Source organism: Scleropages formosus, chromosome 23, assembly GCF_900964775.1.
Source record: "Scleropages formosus chromosome 23, fSclFor1.1, whole genome shotgun sequence".
Lineage (NCBI taxonomy): Eukaryota > Metazoa > Chordata > Actinopteri > Osteoglossiformes > Osteoglossidae > Scleropages > Scleropages formosus.
Window position 1 is genome coordinate 1,542,119 of NC_041828.1, and position 17,681 is coordinate 1,559,799.

General features: G+C 49.4%; 3 protein-coding genes across 4 annotated transcripts; 2 read left to right on the forward strand and 1 right to left on the reverse strand.

The window, feature by feature from the left end:
• The first annotated feature begins 263 nt into the window (after positions 1–263).
• On the forward strand, positions 264–9,059 carry eloa (elongin A). 2 transcript variants are annotated; one of them, XM_018747787.2, is made up of 12 exons: positions 264–380; positions 1,562–1,618; positions 2,115–2,245; positions 3,427–3,974; positions 4,533–4,846; positions 4,981–5,092; positions 5,334–5,486; positions 5,702–5,799; positions 6,027–6,207; positions 6,304–6,466; positions 8,421–8,569; positions 8,678–9,059. In XM_018747787.2, the coding sequence occupies exons 1-12, from the start codon at positions 309–311 to the stop codon at positions 8,737–8,739; spliced, it is 2,040 nt and encodes a 679-aa protein (XP_018603303.2). In that variant the 5' UTR covers positions 264–308; the 3' UTR covers positions 8,740–9,059. The 2 variants fall into 2 exon arrangements, with proteins under 2 accessions (XP_018603303.2, XP_018603304.2); XM_018747788.2 differs by having other exon boundaries at positions 2,115–2,227.
• Positions 9,060–10,592: 1,533 nt separating this feature from the next.
• On the reverse strand, positions 10,593–13,937 carry LOC114909421 (uncharacterized). Its single transcript, XM_029248559.1, has 2 exons — positions 12,345–13,937; positions 10,593–11,551 (listed from the first exon to the last, which is right to left on the reverse strand). The coding sequence occupies exons 1-2, from the start codon at positions 12,711–12,713 to the stop codon at positions 11,300–11,302; spliced, it is 621 nt and encodes a 206-aa protein (XP_029104392.1). The 5' UTR covers positions 12,714–13,937; the 3' UTR covers positions 10,593–11,299.
• A 76-nt stretch (positions 13,938–14,013) lies between these two features.
• Positions 14,014–17,317, forward strand: pithd1 (PITH (C-terminal proteasome-interacting domain of thioredoxin-like) domain containing 1). The gene is made up of 6 exons (XM_018747785.2): positions 14,014–14,946; positions 15,384–15,427; positions 15,650–15,727; positions 16,025–16,129; positions 16,366–16,474; positions 16,982–17,317. Exons 1-6 carry the CDS (start codon positions 14,752–14,754, stop codon positions 17,081–17,083), a joined length of 633 nt encoding a protein of 210 aa, XP_018603301.1. The 5' UTR covers positions 14,014–14,751; the 3' UTR covers positions 17,084–17,317.
• The last annotated feature ends 364 nt before the right edge of the window (positions 17,318–17,681 follow it).

Below are 17,681 nucleotides of genomic sequence, written 5' to 3' on the forward strand. Positions count from 1 at the left end.
TAGTAACAGGGGCAGTGTGTAAGTTTTACTGTCAGAAGTGTGTACGGTAAAAACAGGGACAGTGTGGTCAATTTTACTGTTACGGTATGCAGTACAGTGAAAAGAGGGACAGCGTGTAAGTTTCATTGTATAGACATATTAAAAGACAGAAAAGCTCCTCAGACAGGTGTTCGCCACGGGCAGCGTCAGCTGTTTGATGACGCACTTCCGGTAAATCTCCATGTCAACCGTAGGCGGCCCGAAGCCTGCGACGTGATGAGCCTCCGCCGAACTGAGGCCACTTCCGGGCTGGTCCGCCAGCAGCGAACATGGCGGATCAGCTGCTGGAGATGGTGGAGAAGCTGCAGTCCAGGCTCTCGGAGAACCAGGAGCCTCGCAAGGTAAACGGGGCTGCGCGGCCGCGGGAGGCGCGCGGACGTGCGTGGGGCTGCGGGACGAGCCGTGGGGCACGAGGGCTCGCGGCCCCCGCGCGGAGTTTCGCGGATTAAAACGGCATTTTAAAGATCACGTCACGGGTTATGTCGGTCGGTTGGTGGCACAGCAGCCGCGCGAGCAGCTGTCGTGGGAGGAAGAGGAGGGGGGTGGAGAGAAAAAGGGGAAAAACTGGGATATGGAGGGAGGGTGACGTGTAACACAATATAAGACACAAATCACCTCGAAAGATGGCTTAACACGCCGTGTCACACAAATGATCCCACAGGAAAGTGTAACACACACGGTGTCAGACTCTCTCCCATAACACATGATCATGATGATGATGATGATGATGATGATGATGATGATTGTGTAAAGACTGCATCGCATTGCAACACCCCGTAAGTAACGCACTGATTCGCACAGTATCCCCCCTTCAATGCACTGACTGGCCCACACTGTGCTGAATTCAATTGTAACACACAGTAACGCAGTATTGCACTGTCACACACTGTAACGCACAGTATCGCTCTGTATTACACAGCAATGCATTGTATCGCACTATAATGCTGTCACTGTAACGCGGTAACGCACGTTTCACGTTGGAACGCTTTGTATCGCGTTGCGCGTCGATCTCGTTGTCGCACAGTTCGACCAAAGGCTCCTGCTCTCTGCTCAGACAAAGAGGCCTGTGCTCCCTGAGACCCTGAGCGTTTTCCATTTACGTTTACGTATTTATCCGCCGCTTTTCTTCAAAGCGACTTACATGTTGAGGTTCCAACTATTGACGCATTTATACAGCTGGGTAATTTTTACTGGAGCGATTTAGGAGTAGTACCTTACTACGGTTTTCTCGTTAGCTCGTGACATCCCCCATCCACGCTGTCATCACACCATGACGGTGTGCAGTTGAGGTCCAGTGTCACAAGAGTGTGTTGTTCAAAGTGTCAGCAGTCAGACTGCTCACTGAGATGGCATTGATGTTCCTCTCCGGTACTACGGTAAAAGGAGACACTTTTTACTACCTCATCTGTGCTGATAGTGGTTTTCTGCTTTGTTCTGCCGTGGACTTTGTGTGGTGTAAACACAGTGCGGTGCATCCCAGTTCACCTTCGCCCCAACTCTGTCTCTCTCGCTCTGTGTGCAGCTGCTGAAGACCCTGAGGAGGCTGGAAGTTCTTCCCATGACTGTGGACATCCTGGTGGTAAGAGATGGTGCTGGAGGATGGGATTCGATGCATGATGGTGGCAACGCTTGGGGTGCAGCAGGGAACATGGTTGGAAAAGAAATCTTGTCTCTGCTGCCAACCACATTACTTATTTACCCACATATTGAGAGTGAGAGCGGAAGCAGTGGAGCAGAACAAGATCCTCTTTACCGGCACCACTTGATGACATCATTCAGCTTGCCCTCATGCTCGGCAACTTCTCAGGCGTGTTTGTCCATAAGCGCTTAACACGCCGACTCACTTTCATGTGCGCACGCTCACACACATGCACACTGCTCCTCCTTTCTTTTGTATTTTTTGTTCTTGACACTATGATCATGGTTACATAAAACTCTGTATTTTGATCTTGATTGTCCCTCATTTGCTGAACTTTCTCAAGGGTACGGCTGAAGAGCTCCTCCAAGAGCTTTAAAACCTGCAGTCTTTTGGACACAAGTCATTGTCCTGCATTGTGTGGTGCTTCTCTGTGCAGGAAACTGGGGTGGGGAAGGCTGTGAACTCTCTGCGGAAGCATGAAGTTGTAGGGGAAGTGGCCAAGAACCTGGTGGCCAAGTGGAAGACGCTGGTTCCCCAGCCTGTGGTCAGGTGGGTCCGTGAGGGCAGGTGAGATGTTGTGGGCGAAGACAGCAGGGTGACTCTGGGCACTTGGCACTTTTTATTTGCAGACCAGCTGCACGTGTTCAGGACTGAGAAATAAAGAAGGTCTGTCAAACATGAGGGAGAATGACAGGGCATCTGTACTGCCACAATTATTTTTTTCTCTGCCGTTTTCTTTGTTTCAATTTACATCTGTTTATTCATCTGACATTTTTCTCCAAAGTGACTTACAGTGTTAAGCTACTTAGTTATTTACCCATTTGTACAGCTGGGTAATTTTACTGGAACAATTTAGGGTAAGAGCCTTGCTTACAGGTACAAGAGCCATAGGTGAGATTCGAACCTGCAAATATTTGGCTCCGAAGGCAGCAGCTCTTACCACTACGCTGCCAGCTGTCTCGATTTGTGTGCTTTTATTAGGTATTATGAATTAATATTTCTTCAGAAGCTCTCAAAGTGTTTCTCCACTCTGCTGGAGGTAGCACGGAAATTAAAGTACAGAATCATTGCCGTTGGTGCCAGTGCTGCGCTGACAACAACCCGGACTTAGGAGTAAGGAGGACTAAGGCTGTCCTCTCGAGCGTACTACATCAGTTTCATCTTGATGTTCAGTAGTCAGACTTAAGGATGACTGCTCCATGTACTGTGCCATGACTTCGGATGCCAGCACTGCACTTAGGCACCGTACTTCTGACTGACTCAGTCAGCGTGTCTCCCCCCCGCTGCGTTTTATTTGCAAAAACTTTTTGTTTCCGATTCCATCCAGTGTGCTTTGTATTTCAAATGGCTCGCAAACGAAAATGTGAATACTCTATATATACTCGTTTTGTTCGCTCTCAGTACCTTTGGAAAATGTGGCGAAGCAGGTCTCGCTGGTGTCTCGCAGATCCTTGGGGGGGGGACACGTTTTGCCTTGTTCACATGGGTTTCCTACCGCAGTCCCAAGATGCGTGTGGAAGGAGGTAATGGTACACCACTTGTGCACCCTGTCTCACGATAGAAACCACGCAAGCAGTTGCGAGGAAGTGTTCGCTTCCACTCGACGGCACTTGGTGTACCCCGAATGTGTGAGCTTTGCTCAGGGAAAGTGTTCATTAGAGTGACCATCATGGTGGCTTAAACATGTTTTTTGGTTTCTTTGTTTCTTCATTGCTTTTCGTTACATTTGCCTGCTGTTGTGTCAACAGGCCTGGTGATGGGAAGGAGGTGAGGAGTCACACGCGGCGATCTGATGGAGGGAACAGGGTGCACAAACGGCCTAGAGATCCCTCTCCAGAGCAGCCGCACTACATAGGAGGGGAGGAGGAGCAGGAGGAGGAAGAAGAAGAAATAGAGGAACAAGAACAGGAGGAGGAGGAGGCGGACAGTGGATATCGGCCCAGTTACTCCCTCTCGCCCCCGCAGCACCACTACAGCCCCCTTCAAGGAGGCTACCAATCAGAGGGGTATGAGAGCCCCCCTGAGGATGGGCCTGTGCCCAGCCCCCCTCGCAAAGAGGTCAAACACATGAAGCAGCACAAAGATCGAGAGTCCGAACGACGGCGCCACCACGCGGACCACAGCCGGAGGGCTCATAGTGGCAGCGTGAGCTGCACTGATGGGAAGAAGCGTGCGGCTGCAGAGAGTGAGCGGCAGGCTAGTGCCACACACAGGTCCTCCAAACACAGCAGACACTCGACCCCACATGGTGAGAGGGAAGGGAAGAAGGAGAAGGACAAGAAAGGGTTGGGTGAGGGTAAGTGTCGAGTGTGTGCGTGCGTGCGTGCGTGTGGGTTTTAAGGGCAGTGCTGAGAATGCCTAGTTTTGTGTACAGCTTTAGCAGCAGCGACTTGTTGGTGCACCATGTTCTCTGTGGCTCACGGCGGTGCGAGGAGATACTCTCCTTATTGGCTGAGCTGTTGCTGAGCCCCTGCACCAGCACCTACCATCAGACATGTCCAGACTGGCTTTCTCCTCCTACCTCCCTTGCATGTACTGCGGTATTTCATGTTTTGGCCTGTGACCTCACAGATAGCAGCGTTTTCGTCGCGTTGTGCCTCGGCTTGGTGGGGGGTGGGACCAGCGACTGGAACTGAACAAAACTGTTAATTTCAAACGGAGAAATTTGGGCAACTGTGCTGTCAGGGTCTGCTTTGTGCACTTCTGTGAACGCAGGAGTTTGATTGGTTCGGTGCAGTGCGCGGCCACATCTTGTCCGTAAGTCGAGGGGCTGCGGAAGTCAGGGATGCCGGTTCAGGAGCTGTCCTTCCGGATCCCAAAAAGGCTGTTGTGGGACCTTTCTTTTCTGCTCCAGGCAGGTCGCAGGAGCGCAGGAGTAACCCAGAAGTGGCGCAAAGAGGTCATGATGAGGAAGAGGAGGCCTTCGAGGCACCCACCATGTCTTTTGAGTCCTTCCTCACGTACGATGCCCCCACCTCAAGCAAGAAGAAGAAAAAGAAGCCTCCTCGTCTTGCCCAGTGTTCTCAGCCCACCCCTGCTGCCGGCCCCTCGATACCCACAAAGTCAAGCAAGTCCAATGGGACGTGTAGCAAGCGGCCCGAACCCCCTGCGGCCCCTACCCCTGCAGCTCCTGCCCCAACAGCCCCGGTTGCAGAGAAGCGCCAGAAGGTGAGTCTGGTCCACCGAGTCTCATCGCTGTCCTGGTGTGGGTGCAGCTCATGAAGCGATGTCTCATTTGTCCCGTCGTTCCTCTTTCTCTTCTCTCTCTTGATCTCGCGCCGCTTGTCTGCTTTGCCCCTCAGGTCATTGATGAGGTTCCTATGCTTCCTGACATCCCCCTGCCAGCGATCCAGCCCAACTACAGACCCCTGCCCTCCATCGACATCACCCCGCTGTCCCCGCAGAGACGCAAAGGTACCGACTACCCCCACTGTGGTGCCCACTGAACGTGTGCTGCCTTCCCTCCTCCTCTCTGTTTGTTCGGGCTCTTCTTCTGTCTCCCTTTTCCCCTGTACACAACACTTTTTTTCTTATGTTGGCTTTTGCGATTCTCTTCACTGACTTTGCTCCAGTTACTATGTGTTCTGCCCTTCTGTGTGTTACTGGCCCCAGCTCTAACTGGCCAGTGTGTGTCGTTCCCCTCCGCGCACCATAGTTCCTGTGTCATGTGATGAGGAAGATGCTGGATTCAGTGGTCGGCGCCTCAACACCAAGACGGGTGTTTACTCGGGTTCAAAGACCACCTACCTGCCAAAGATGATGACTCTGTATGAACAGTGCATCCGGGTCCTGCAGAACAATATTGACTGTGAGTCCTAGGAAACGCGGTACTTCTCTGTGTGTGTTTTGTTACAAATATATTTGATGCGCTGCCGATTGTTGGCTTTGCTACTGACTGTGTGTGTGTTCTTTGGAAGATGGGACTTGTGTATTTGATTGCTTTGTGCATTAAGCAGCCTGCTCTCTCTGTGTGTGTGTGTGTGTGTGTGTGTGTGTGTGTGTGTGTGTGTGCGCGCGCCCCAGCAATTGATGAGGTTGGCGGCGTCCCATTTGAGATCCTGGAGCCTGTTCTGGAGAGATGCACCCCTGAGCAGCTGTTCCGCATCGAGCAATATAACCAGGTACAGCACACACGTACACTCACTGACACCACTGAGCAGTATAACCAGGTACAACATACTACCTGGCAGGAATAAAAACTCCTGGAGCTCTTCAGAGAAACAGAACAAGACCCACAGCGTAGCGCAGCGTGTTAACTGATACAGGATGCTAAGGCCAAACACGGTAGCAGAGTGCGGCAGTAGAGTGCGGTGAGCCTGTAGAGCCAAGAGCTCTTTGTCTCTCCCAGTGCTTCATGGAGGAGACGGATGAGCTATGGATGCGCCACTGCCGGCGGGACTTCAAGCACGAGTCGCCGCAGGAGTACGAGTCCTGGCGTGAGATGTACCTGCGTCTGTACGACGAGAGGGAGGAGCGGCTGCGCACGCTAACCCAGAACATCAGCTCCGCTCATGCCCAGCGGCCCAAAGGTGCCTGTGTCCCCTTCGTGTCGGCTCCCGTGTCCCCGCCCACAAAGTGTGTGTTGGAGTGTGAGGTGGACCCCAGTGTTGTTTCGTGTTGCACAGGTCGCCAGGTGAAAATGGCGTACGTGAATTCGGTGGTGAAACCCCCGCGTGATGTCCGACGCCGGCAGGAGAAGTTTGGCACAGCGAGCGGCAGCGGAGGTGGTGGCGGCGGTGGCGGCGGTGGCGGTGGCTCCGGCTCCAGCTCCAGTCACAGCCCAGTTCGGTGAGAACGGCAATGTCTCTGACACAGTGTGGCTGCGAGCAGCTGAGGTTTCGCTCTGGCTGTTAGCGCAAATATGTGCTCTGTGATGGATGAAAGATGACATTTAATTTAAAACAAAGATAACTTGCTGACTGACGAATGTGGATCTAGTGAGGAGCAGCCAAGAACTCTGAAAAGTTCTGTGGAACCCATGTTCTTAGGAAACCGGTCACACAGGTGGGCCTCCACTTGTATGACTGCGGAGAAGCAGGACTTGCGATGGCCGTCCCATCACCCTTATTACGTTTGGTTGGAGCATGTAAGCGAGCGCTCCGTGGGCTCGCCACTCTGCTCCAACTCCTACCCACTGTCAGAGGAGCCAATAAGGCTGCGACTGCCATTTATGTACGAAAATGTTTTGTATGCAGAATGTTTACGTTTCCCTTGCGATTCCGTTGCAGTTACCTTGATTTACAGTGACTAACAAATGAAAATGTGAGTATTCTGGTGGTGCTGAAAGGAAAGAGTAACAGAAAACAGATTTGGAAATTAAAGTGAAAACAATGGAGCAGTATAAAAATATAATTCTAGGACTCCACTATATTATTACTCTTAGTGTCATTCCAACATAAATAATGTGTGAAAATAGTGTTAAAATATTGCGAAACCCGTTACACAAGATAGCATCCATGCATGTTGATTGTTTATATATCCTTTTAGTTTATATAACACAGGGTAAGGGGACCTCAGGACAAACTGCAGTTAGGAGGAGGTCATTGGAAGGGAGCGCCATCGTACGTCAAAGACCTTCTCCATCTCAGTTCCCGCGTTCTTTGATTCCCAGGTGCACACAGCACTAAGAGCATCGAGGAATCCAACCAATAGTGACAGCTGGTAGCATAGTGGTTAGAGCTACTGCCTTTGGATCTGAAGGTCGCAGGTTTGATTCCCACCCCTGGCTGTAGTACCCTTGAGTAAGGTACTTACTTTAAATTGCTCCACTAAAAATTAGCCAGCTGTATAATTGTAACTTTAACACTAAGTCGCTTTGGAGAAAAGCATCAGCTGAATGAATAAATGCACTTGTCACCTTTATCAGATGCTTTTCTCCAAAGGGACTTCCAAAGAACACTATGTAGTGTTATCAGCCCACATACCTTATTCACGGGAGTGACTTACACTGCTAGATACACTACTTAGAATGGGTTACTCATCTATACATCAGTGGAACACACTCTCTCTGTCATTCACACACAATGGGTGAACAGCATGTCTTTGGACTGTGGGAGGAAACCCATGCAGACATGGGGAGAACATGCAAACTCCACACACTGAGTGGGGATCAAACCCCCATCCTCTCGCACCACCTAGGCACTGTGAGACAGCAGCACTACTCGCTGTGCCACCGTGGTTCAGTGTTCTACATTTACATGTATTTATTTATCAGATGCTTTTCTCCAAAACAACTTCCAACAAACTTTATGTAGTGTTTTCTCTCACATGAACTCTAGAACGGCTAGAATTAATACTTGGAGGGAAAATGTATTTCAAACTAATTTGCACAGTAAAGGGTGAAATAATCCAGCCCTCGCAACAGACAAAGCATTGCTTGTTTTTAGAGAACCTCATGTCTCCTGGGCTGTGCATTCAGACAAGGGTTCAAATCTGCCTCGCTCTGCATTTAGGTTTTCTCCACACGTTCGCCCCCCCACAGCTCAAAGATGTGTTTCAGGTGGACTTCGGTGTCTGAATTGCCCTCCCTGGTGCGTGACTGTGATTGTACTGTGCTCCACTGACGTCCATTGTGTGCACTGCCTCACACCCTCTGCTTCCGGGATAGGCTCTGGACCACCGTGACCCTGTGTTGGACAGGAGGTTATTGATGATGGATGGACAAACGTAGAGAAATGCTAGTATGTTTTGTACTGTTAAGCTCGGGGTGGGTTTCCCTTCAGCCTGCATGTCTCTCCCTCAGGGTGAGACCAGCACTCTCCTACAGCTCCCAGTCGGGTGACTCTGCTCACTCCAGCCACAGCAGCACCCCCCTGTCTGCTCGCTTGTCTGCTGGGGGGCAGGCTAGTGCCGGGGTTGCGCACGGAGCCAGAGACAGACCGCAAGTTAAAAGTGAGTATCGGGTTGAGGAGAGCGTGTGTGTGACGAACAAACTGCCTGTTCAAAAACTGCCTGTTCCGGTGCCTCCGCAACTGTTGCCTGTGTCGCTTTTCCTTGCAGAGATTGCCCCCATGATGGCCAAAACTATAAAAGCTTTCAAGAACAGGTTTTCCCGCCGATAGAGAAGAGGATGATGTGAGCGAGCGAGCGAGAGAAGAAGAGCGAGAGGCTTTTTTTTTTTTTTTTTTTTTTATTCAAAGCATCATGGGAGTTCTGTAGTACCCCTCCCCTTTTAAAACATACCTCCCACACATTGAATATTCGCATACACCATGTCTCATGCACACACAGACCAGCAGATGTGCCGTGTTCAGTCCGTATGTACTGCACCCCACACCCTGGATTTCTGTGTGCTTGTGAGGGAAGGAGTAGCGACAACAGGCTAATGGACAGAGGGACAAAGGAAGTAGCTGGATGGAAGGACAGATGTGTGGAGAGACAGGGAGGGAGGGAGGGAGGGAGGGATGAAAGGAAGAAAGAGTGTGTCCTTTAGCTTCACTCTGCTGTATTTATTTCTCAGCTCGGGGACCCAGTTTTCTGGAACTGGCACCCAAGTAGATGTGGATCAACATAGTAATTTTAATAGATTTTAATAAATGTTGTATGGAAATTTTTAATAAAATCAACCAGTTTGCCCTTACGGTGAATATTTTAGACTTTTTTTTTTTTTTCCCCCCCTTTTACCAAGTGTGTACTTGTTGCTTTTGTTTTTATTTTAGGCTGCTTTGTTTTAGTTCATTTCGTTCACTTTTATTTCATTAAGAGGCAATATAATATACAGACCAGTGGAGGAAAGTACCACTGTCCTCACACAACTTGCATGTGAATAGCAAAGGAGCCACAGTGAATCAGACATCGCTCATGTATTCTTCATGCTTGCTTATCTAAAATGTAAAGGTGTGTGTCATTCGCTCCGGTTCACACACACGCGTCGCCTCCCAGCAAACTTCCTGCATGGAGCCATTCCAAAGAGGCACTTACCCTGCGAGACGCCCTGCTGCTGTGAGTCACTTGTTTGACTGCTCTGTACCCCCCAGTGTGCTGCAGGGAAATGATAATTATGTGTTCTCCAAAAGTGCCAGATAATGTTACCCTAGTTTGCACAACAAAGGCCTTAGATAAGGTCACTTTTTGTTTCTTAACTGCAAACAAGGCAACTTTGCAGGTTCTGAGGAGGAGTAACAAAAAACAAGGGGAGCCTACATTGTACTACAGTGTACTTAATCTAGACTTAAATGTTCACTGTTGGTGTTTACTGCTGCAGCTGCACAGGAAATACATGTTCCAGGGGACACTTGCATGATGAGATACTTTAGTGGTGTTATGTTTAAGTGTATCTGATTTTTTTGGATTTGCCTGTTCATTTGAGGAGGATGCTTTGGTGCAGCAGGCTTGGCCAGGTCCTGCCCTTTCGTGGGTCTGGGGTTCGCGTCCTGCTTGGGGTGGTGTGTGTCGGACTGGCGTCCCGCCCTGGGTGTGCCCCCTCCCCCTCCCCCTCCAGCCCTGCGCCCTGTGTCGTCAGGTTGGGCTCTGGTTTGCCGCGACCCCACTTGGGACAAGCGGTTTCGGTCAGTGTATGTGTGTTCATTTGAACCTGGATTCCTGATAAAAAGAACTGACTGTTTCCACAGTGGACTCTACTCTTGTGTCCTTATGCAAGGCATTTAACTGTAATTGCTTCAGTAAGCAAAGACCTGTATAAGGTTTAGCAGGAGCACAGACGGTACAACTAACACCCTGCTAGCAGAAGGTCCTGGGTTTGAATCACCCCCCATGTAGTGCTTATCCTGAATTGATACAGTAAGAATACCCTGCTGCATAAATGGGAAAATCGTTGTGAAGTTCATCCAGGGCTGTAAATCACCCAGGACAAGGGGGTCACTAGCATAGTTCTCATGGTGTCCATGTAAATGTCTGTATTGGGAGGTGTGTTGTAAATACTGCCCACCACTGGGTGGCGCTATAACTGTTAATGGAAAAACTTGCAACCGGATCATAGAGTAAAAGGTGGGTGGCCTACTCCTTGTGGCAGTTTGAAGAGACCACAAGAAACTCTCACCAGGCACAAAGGCCAGGCATGTGGTGACAACTCTTTTCAGGAGAGCACACTCAGTATCCACTGCGGTGCACTCTGGATACGAGCACTTATCTGCAGTGTTGAGTTGGGGGATCTCCGGTTGCCCCTCCTGAACGTGTAACGGAAGACACTGTGCAGGTCCTGTTCGTGCGGTGGACAAAAAATGTACCTCACAAGGTCCAGCCTTCCAACAGCAGAGTGGGCAGCGGCCGGAGGGACAGGCAGGAAATGTTCACGAAACAGGCGGACGCCACCTGGAGTGTGTCTTTAGCGATGCGCCGAGCAGCAAGGTGTGTTTCGCTCACCTCTGGGAGACGTACGTTAGCGGACCAGCATCAGGGAAAGCAGTAACACTTAGCGGAAGACCTCGATTTCACATTTACTGCTTTTATTTTTCATTTGGAAGGAATGCAGCTAAATGAGTTTGTTCAGTTTTCAAGGGTACCATAAAGGAGAGGACAATTATTTAAAGTGTTCCAGCCAATGTCAAAACAGATACTTCCAAAATGTAAATGTTAATATAAAAATACATATTTGTATAACAAATAGCAAAAAAAGAGAAGTTATTCACATTGCAAACTACGGTCGATGCAGGGCGCGGAGAGCTACGACTTTGGCTCGCTCTGGGCTCCGTACTGGGCCTGCTCCATCTCGAAGAGCAGCTGGTGGATCTTGAACTTCGCCAGGGACTTCTGCTGCGGAGGAAGTTTCCTCAGCATGTCGGTGACGGTTTGGGCGAACCTGGCGTCCTCATCGGCGTTCTCCCCCGCCAGTTCGTCCCTGCGCCTCTCGAAGCCCTCCAGCCGGGAGTCCATGAACTCGTCGTCGTCGGACTCCAGCTTCCTCTTCCTGGACACCTGGGGAACGTTCAAAGACAGGTTGGAGGCCGTCTCCCTCGCGCCTCCGCACCGCTCCTCGGACACCTTTTACCGAAGGTCCTGGATGTTCGCGCGCGTTGGACCGAGATCCACCCTCCTCCCCGCTCAGACATTTATCGCGGCCTGTGCTTTGCGTGGATGTTCACGGCACCGGTACGCGTTACGCTGACACTCCGCTCCCTTTTCCACGCACGTTCTCGTGGTGCCCCGTTGTGTCCTTTCACACTGTATATAATATATATATGTCGCACTTGATTTGGGCCACGATTCATCTGACACTGGGTCGGTGTTACCATACTTCCGCTCACGGAGCCGTTTCAACACTCGATAATTTGTCACTGTACCTATAATACAGCAGCGGGGGGTGGGACTCGAACCACAGGCACTGAGTGAGTGAATGAATGAGTGGCTCTAACCACTGCGCCACCTGCCGACCGCGCGCTTCCGGTTGTTGCCGGTTGCAGGTGCCTCCGACCATGGACTCGGAGCTGGGGGTCGGGACACACGAGACGAGTTCGTTACGCCCGAAAACTGTTCGCGAACGCCGCCTTAGTTACGCTGCGAAAGGCGCGCACGTTCGACTCGTCAGCGCCGAACGTGACGCTCCGTCCGTGTCTCCGCTCGGGACCGAGTCGCGAGCGTCCGCGCGCACAGCCCACACGTCGCGTCGCCCGCGCTTCCCCTCCGCGCTGCTCACGTGCGCGGCTCGTTTTCCTGTCACAGCGGATGTTTGATCTCCGCGCCGCGAGCCGCCCCGCGAGCCGCCCCTTACCTCCTCAGACTCCGAGGAGTTCCTCCTGAACTTGCCGGGCTTCACGAAGCTGGAGAGCCAGAAGAGCGTGATGCAGATGTAGGGCATGTCCGAGTCGGCGACCGCCTCGCCCGCGCGCCCCTCCATCCGCTTGGTGGCCTTGACGAAGCGGTCGCGCAGGCACTTCCACTTGTGGCGGCAGTAGTGCTCGTCCGTGCCCAGGATCTTGGCGATCTCGCGCCACGAGTTCATCGTCATCTGGCTGTTCTTGTAGTCCTTCAGCGACGAGTCGTACAGGTTCCTGTACTTGCGCACCTCCTCGGCCAGCCGCTCCTCGAACTTGTCCATGTTGCGCTTGCTGCGCCGCTGCACTTTGGCGGACGCGTCCATGATGTTCGCTGGTCGCGAGAAGCAGCGCACGTGCGCGGGTTTCGCGGCGGCGGCGGCGTCGGCGGTGGCGGTGGCGGCGGCGGCGGCAGAAGAAGAAGCGGCTCTGGATCGCGGGTGTCCACTCTCTAATACACCACCTCACATCTTAACGCGGTCCCGCTCTGTTTCCTCTGCCTTTTTCTTTTTCTTCTCCTGCTTTTCGTTATTGTTGTTTTTTTTTTTTTTTCGCTCTCTCTTCTTTCCCTTGAGTGTCCGGCGCGCGCCTACCCGCGCAGACCGCTCGAGTTGCAGAGATGGCGCGCGCAGCCAGCGCGCCAGCGCGTTTTGGTCGCATTGTGACGTAACTTATTTTTTCGCGCGCTGCCTCGCGCCACCACATCCGCACGAACGAAGTAGCGTCTTTTCTCTCTGTTGGTTTTGCTTAATGAAGTACGTGGACGCCGAATGTTGTTTGGAAAAGCTTTCGCGAGGGGTCGATTTAATGCATGAAACGACTCGAGTAATAATCATGTCGAAGCCGTTGTTATTTCAGTTGTGCTCAGCCCGTTCTTGGAAATTCCAGTAACAAGATCGGTGTTAAGAAGACATGTATTTGTAGAATAACACAGCGATGATTCATGTTGTAAAATAAATTGTAATGTTACTTTATAGCTTATTTAAATTCGGCATCCTCTAATATATTCAGTTTATTAAAGTCCTAAGAAAAAAAAAACATTAAAATAATGAAAAAAACATTTTACTGCCACGAACACATCTCCGCAAATACTTAAAATGAACGATTATATTGAGTTTCGTGTGTTTAGCATTTGAAGTCGCCCTCGGGAAACTAAATACTACTTTGTAATCACTGTTTTCTGCTAAATGAAAGAAAAAAGTTGATGTCCGCTGCCTTCCACTTTGACCTGATGCTCAGTGAGCGATTTTAGCCCCGATCTTGGACCTCGTTTCCTAGAGTCTAATTCCTACATTTGTCATTTCAAAAGATTTACCAGTCCCGAGTGTAACTGTCCTTCTGATCAAATTGCCAAGCTGTGCCGGGAGCCCAGTTAATACGAGCTGTTTTAAGGAGCGCATTACACTTTAAATTCCACTTTGTAGTGGTATCTATGAAGCATCCACCGCAGACGCTTCAAAAACAGCATTTCTACACGATGTGACGGAACTGATAAAGTTCAAGTGACACCGATCGGTGCGCTGCGCTCGTCGACATGGAAGATCTCAGTAAGCGGGAGGGACATGATGAGAAGCAGCCCGGGTTCGAACCCCTTGTTACTTCTCCAGTCACACGTGATTCCACGCCTCCCCCGGTGAAAAATCTGTCTATGTTTATTACATTCAATAGATTGCTGGTTTGTTACCAATTCTGATTATCGTTGTTGTATATCAAATCACAGATCAAATGAAGTAGCTCACTCAGGAATGGCGGGTTATGGGTAAATTAAGACGTGCAGAGTACTCAACTAAGTTAGCATATCGTTTATCAATCATCATGTGTGCAAAAAAATAGGTGGATATTTTTTCCATTTAAATGAAGAGTAACTTAGGATCTCGTTTCAAATAATTCGATTTAGAAGTACTTTTCAGAGTGCTCTCAGAACGTAGATTAGGACGAAGGTGTACAACCTAACTACCGCATTTAAATAGTGACGATCACGAGTCCTCCTAGCATAAAAAGGGCGTGAAGTGCTGCTATTTACCCGATTGGACAGTAATGGACACGTGGCCTGGAGCATTCCCCCAAATCACATTGGTGAAACGCTTTCTTTTCTTTTCTGATTGGACAGGGAAGGTCACGTGCTCTAATGCGTACCCCCACCTCACATTGGCGAAGTGTTTACAACAGTTACTTAGATGATTGGACTGTGATGGACACGTGGTCAGTTTTTCTGGAGTTATTTGATTGGACAATAGGAATCACGTGCTTTGACGTGTTCCCCCAAATCGCATTGCGAGATCTTGTTTCGCCTGTGACACGCGAGTTGGAAGACAAGTGAGTTTGGTCTTGTCCTGTGGGCGAGGTACTACTAGAAATTGAACCATGTCAGGTCACGGGCACGGACATGGTGGTCACGGATGCACCTGCGAAGGGGAACACGAACCAGCCGAGCGGGGTTTAGAGTACGGGCTGTACCGGCGCATTGACATCGAGAAACTGGAGTGCCTGAACGAGAGCCGAGACGGTGACGGCAAACTTGTGTTCAAGCCTTGGGATCAGCGCACAGACCGGGAGAAGGTAGTGGAAGCCATCCAAATAACACCTAAAAGAGCGCTCTGCCAAACTGATGAGCTCTGGATTTCGTGGAGTGTTGCACTTGCAGATGTAGTAGCGTTTTCACTGCAAACTGCCTTGTTGCAGTCGCCATTTTGGCTCAAGAAATGGCCCATGTTTGTCCTGTGTCATTTCTAACAACCCGCAGCGCTGCAATTCAACAGTAAAGTTTGTGTAAATGTTGGTTTGAGAATGATGGGTGGATAATGTTTCCAAAAAATAGCCGCAAAGCACGTTTTTTTTTTTTTTTTTTTTTTTTGGAGCAAACAAATGAGTGCATGTCAATTTCAGATTCCAGCCAATAATCAGTAAACATTTCCGAAGAAGTGTGTTTGTGGAGAAGATCTGGACAAGCTGGCTCACTCACTGATACCTGTTGTTCTCTTTCCCGTGTTCTGCAGTTTGTGGAGAGTGATGCTGATGAGGAACTTCTGTTCAATATTCCGTAAGAAAACTGTTTTTGGGCTTAGTTGTTTCTGACACGCTAGTAGTTACTTTTCTTCCACCTCCTAGGTGGGATTCTCTGTCCATCCCAATTCCATTAACAATCTAGATAATGCACCTCCATCAAATGGCTTCTCAAGGAAACCCTCCCCGTGTGTCTCCTCTCCCATCTCTTAGCCATGAATTTGTCTGAATTTGTATTGGTAATGGTTATTTTTTTTAGGTTCACAGGCAGTGTTAAATTGAAAGGCATCATTATTGCTGGAGACGACGACGACACTCACCCTGCTGAGATGAGATTGTGAGTGACGCTACTTCTCCTCGAACCCGACTGTCCCGCCTCACAGTGGCCGTCCGCTGCTGTTTGTGCCTTGAAGTTCATTTTTGCGTATTGCTTCGTTCCAGCCAAAGTACCTCTGGCACACACTGATAATGCTGCCACGGTGACGCTGCAGTTAGATTTGGTACAACTGTTCTTGCACTGTTATACTGCAAAAGAGACGCTCCTCAGCGGTCATTGCTTTGGAACTGCAGTAAAATAATTGTGCTACAGATGAGAAGAGTGTGTGAGAGAGAGAACTTTCACCTTATGTTGTAGGTTTAAGAACATCCCACATATGTCGTTTGACGACACGAGCAAAGAACCAGATCAAGCGTTCCGACTGAACAGAGACCCGCAGGCCGAACTGGAATACCCGACCAAGTAAGCCTGCATGTCATCCAGCGTTTTTCCCTACATATTGGTCCAGGTTGTCTCGTATGCCTTTGCAAAACCACTTGTCTGTGGTTCCACATACCTGTTTTTGTCGCTAATAAACATTGCCGCTGAAGACCCGAGATGTGTAAGGCGAAGAGAAGATGATCTAGCGTGGTTTTCTCTAGTTCTGAGTTTTTGGATCTTTCTGGCAACTATTGCACCACATATGCTGCTTCCCTTAGGATTGCACGATTCTCCAATGTCAACCACCTGTCCATCCACTTGTCACGGAACTTTGGTGGGGAGTCCACGCGACTTTTCTACATTGGGCTCCGAGGGGAGTTTATGGAGGTCTGTGTGAGAATTTACGTAAATTTATTAATCTCTTCTTTCCTAGGTGCTCCTGTTTGATTTTGATACTTAAGGGGCAGCTGGTAGCATAGTGGTTAGAACAACTGCCTTTGGACCTAAAGGTTGCAGGTTTGAGCCTCACCTCCAGCTGTAGTACCCTTGAGCAAGGTACTTAGTCTGAATTGCTCCAGTAAAATTACCCAGCTGTATAAATGGGTAAATAATTGTAACCTTAACATTGCCAGTCGCTTTGGAGAAAAGCGTTAGCTAAATGAATAAATGTAAGGGGGTTGCTTTTTTGTATTTTACAGAAATATAGGTATATATTTTTAAAAATAACTTGGTTTGCATATCATGTAGCCTGAACTCCTTGAGCAGGTCCTGTTGTCTAGTTACCATCCTTGTCTTTGTTCAACAGATAGTTAAATTTAGCAGCTTTTGTACAGAAAAAAATTCTCACAATTCAGAGTTGAAATCTTTCTCCGTTCTTTTGAATGTGTCTCTCAGGCTCACAGACATGAGGTGACGATCTGTAACTATGAGGCAGCTGCAAACCCTGCAGATCACAAGGTGGAAACAATCACTCCACAGACTCAGTTCATCTCCTGAGGAGGTGACGAAGAATGAAGAAAGGAGTGCGAGAAAATGCTCAAGGTGCTGTGCTTGCTGGAGTGGAGAAAATCTGAAAGATGGAAACTTTCGCATGAAGCAGGATGACGGGCTGGCAGACAAGTTGACAGTGGGCCGAGTTCGTACAGTTCTGTCCCACGCGTGTGGGCTGGCTATTCGCTCAGCAATGAGTTGCTGTATTATTTACAATAAAGTGTGGTTGCTTGAAGCTTTTTTCCTGAGTCACTTGCATTACATTATGTAGGTGTTTAGGTGACACTTTAATGTGACATTTCAATCTGCACCAAAAGTAATTTCTCACTTAAGGATAGTAGGTAGGGCACACTACTAGCAGCCTATGTCTGTGTTTTGGTGAACGGTCCAATTCAGTGTTTAAAAACTACGAAAATTAAAGTTAATCTGCATAAGAGGCAGAAGCTTTTGTCACGTCTCATGGCTATAATTATTAAACGTATGTAGATAGAAATATTGTAATTCCGGTAAGGCTGACGCGCGCTCGGGAGCGGTGCTGCACTGCGCAGGCGCCGAACGTCACGTGGGTTAATTAAACTGGGTTCATTATTTTATGCGGCCGCCT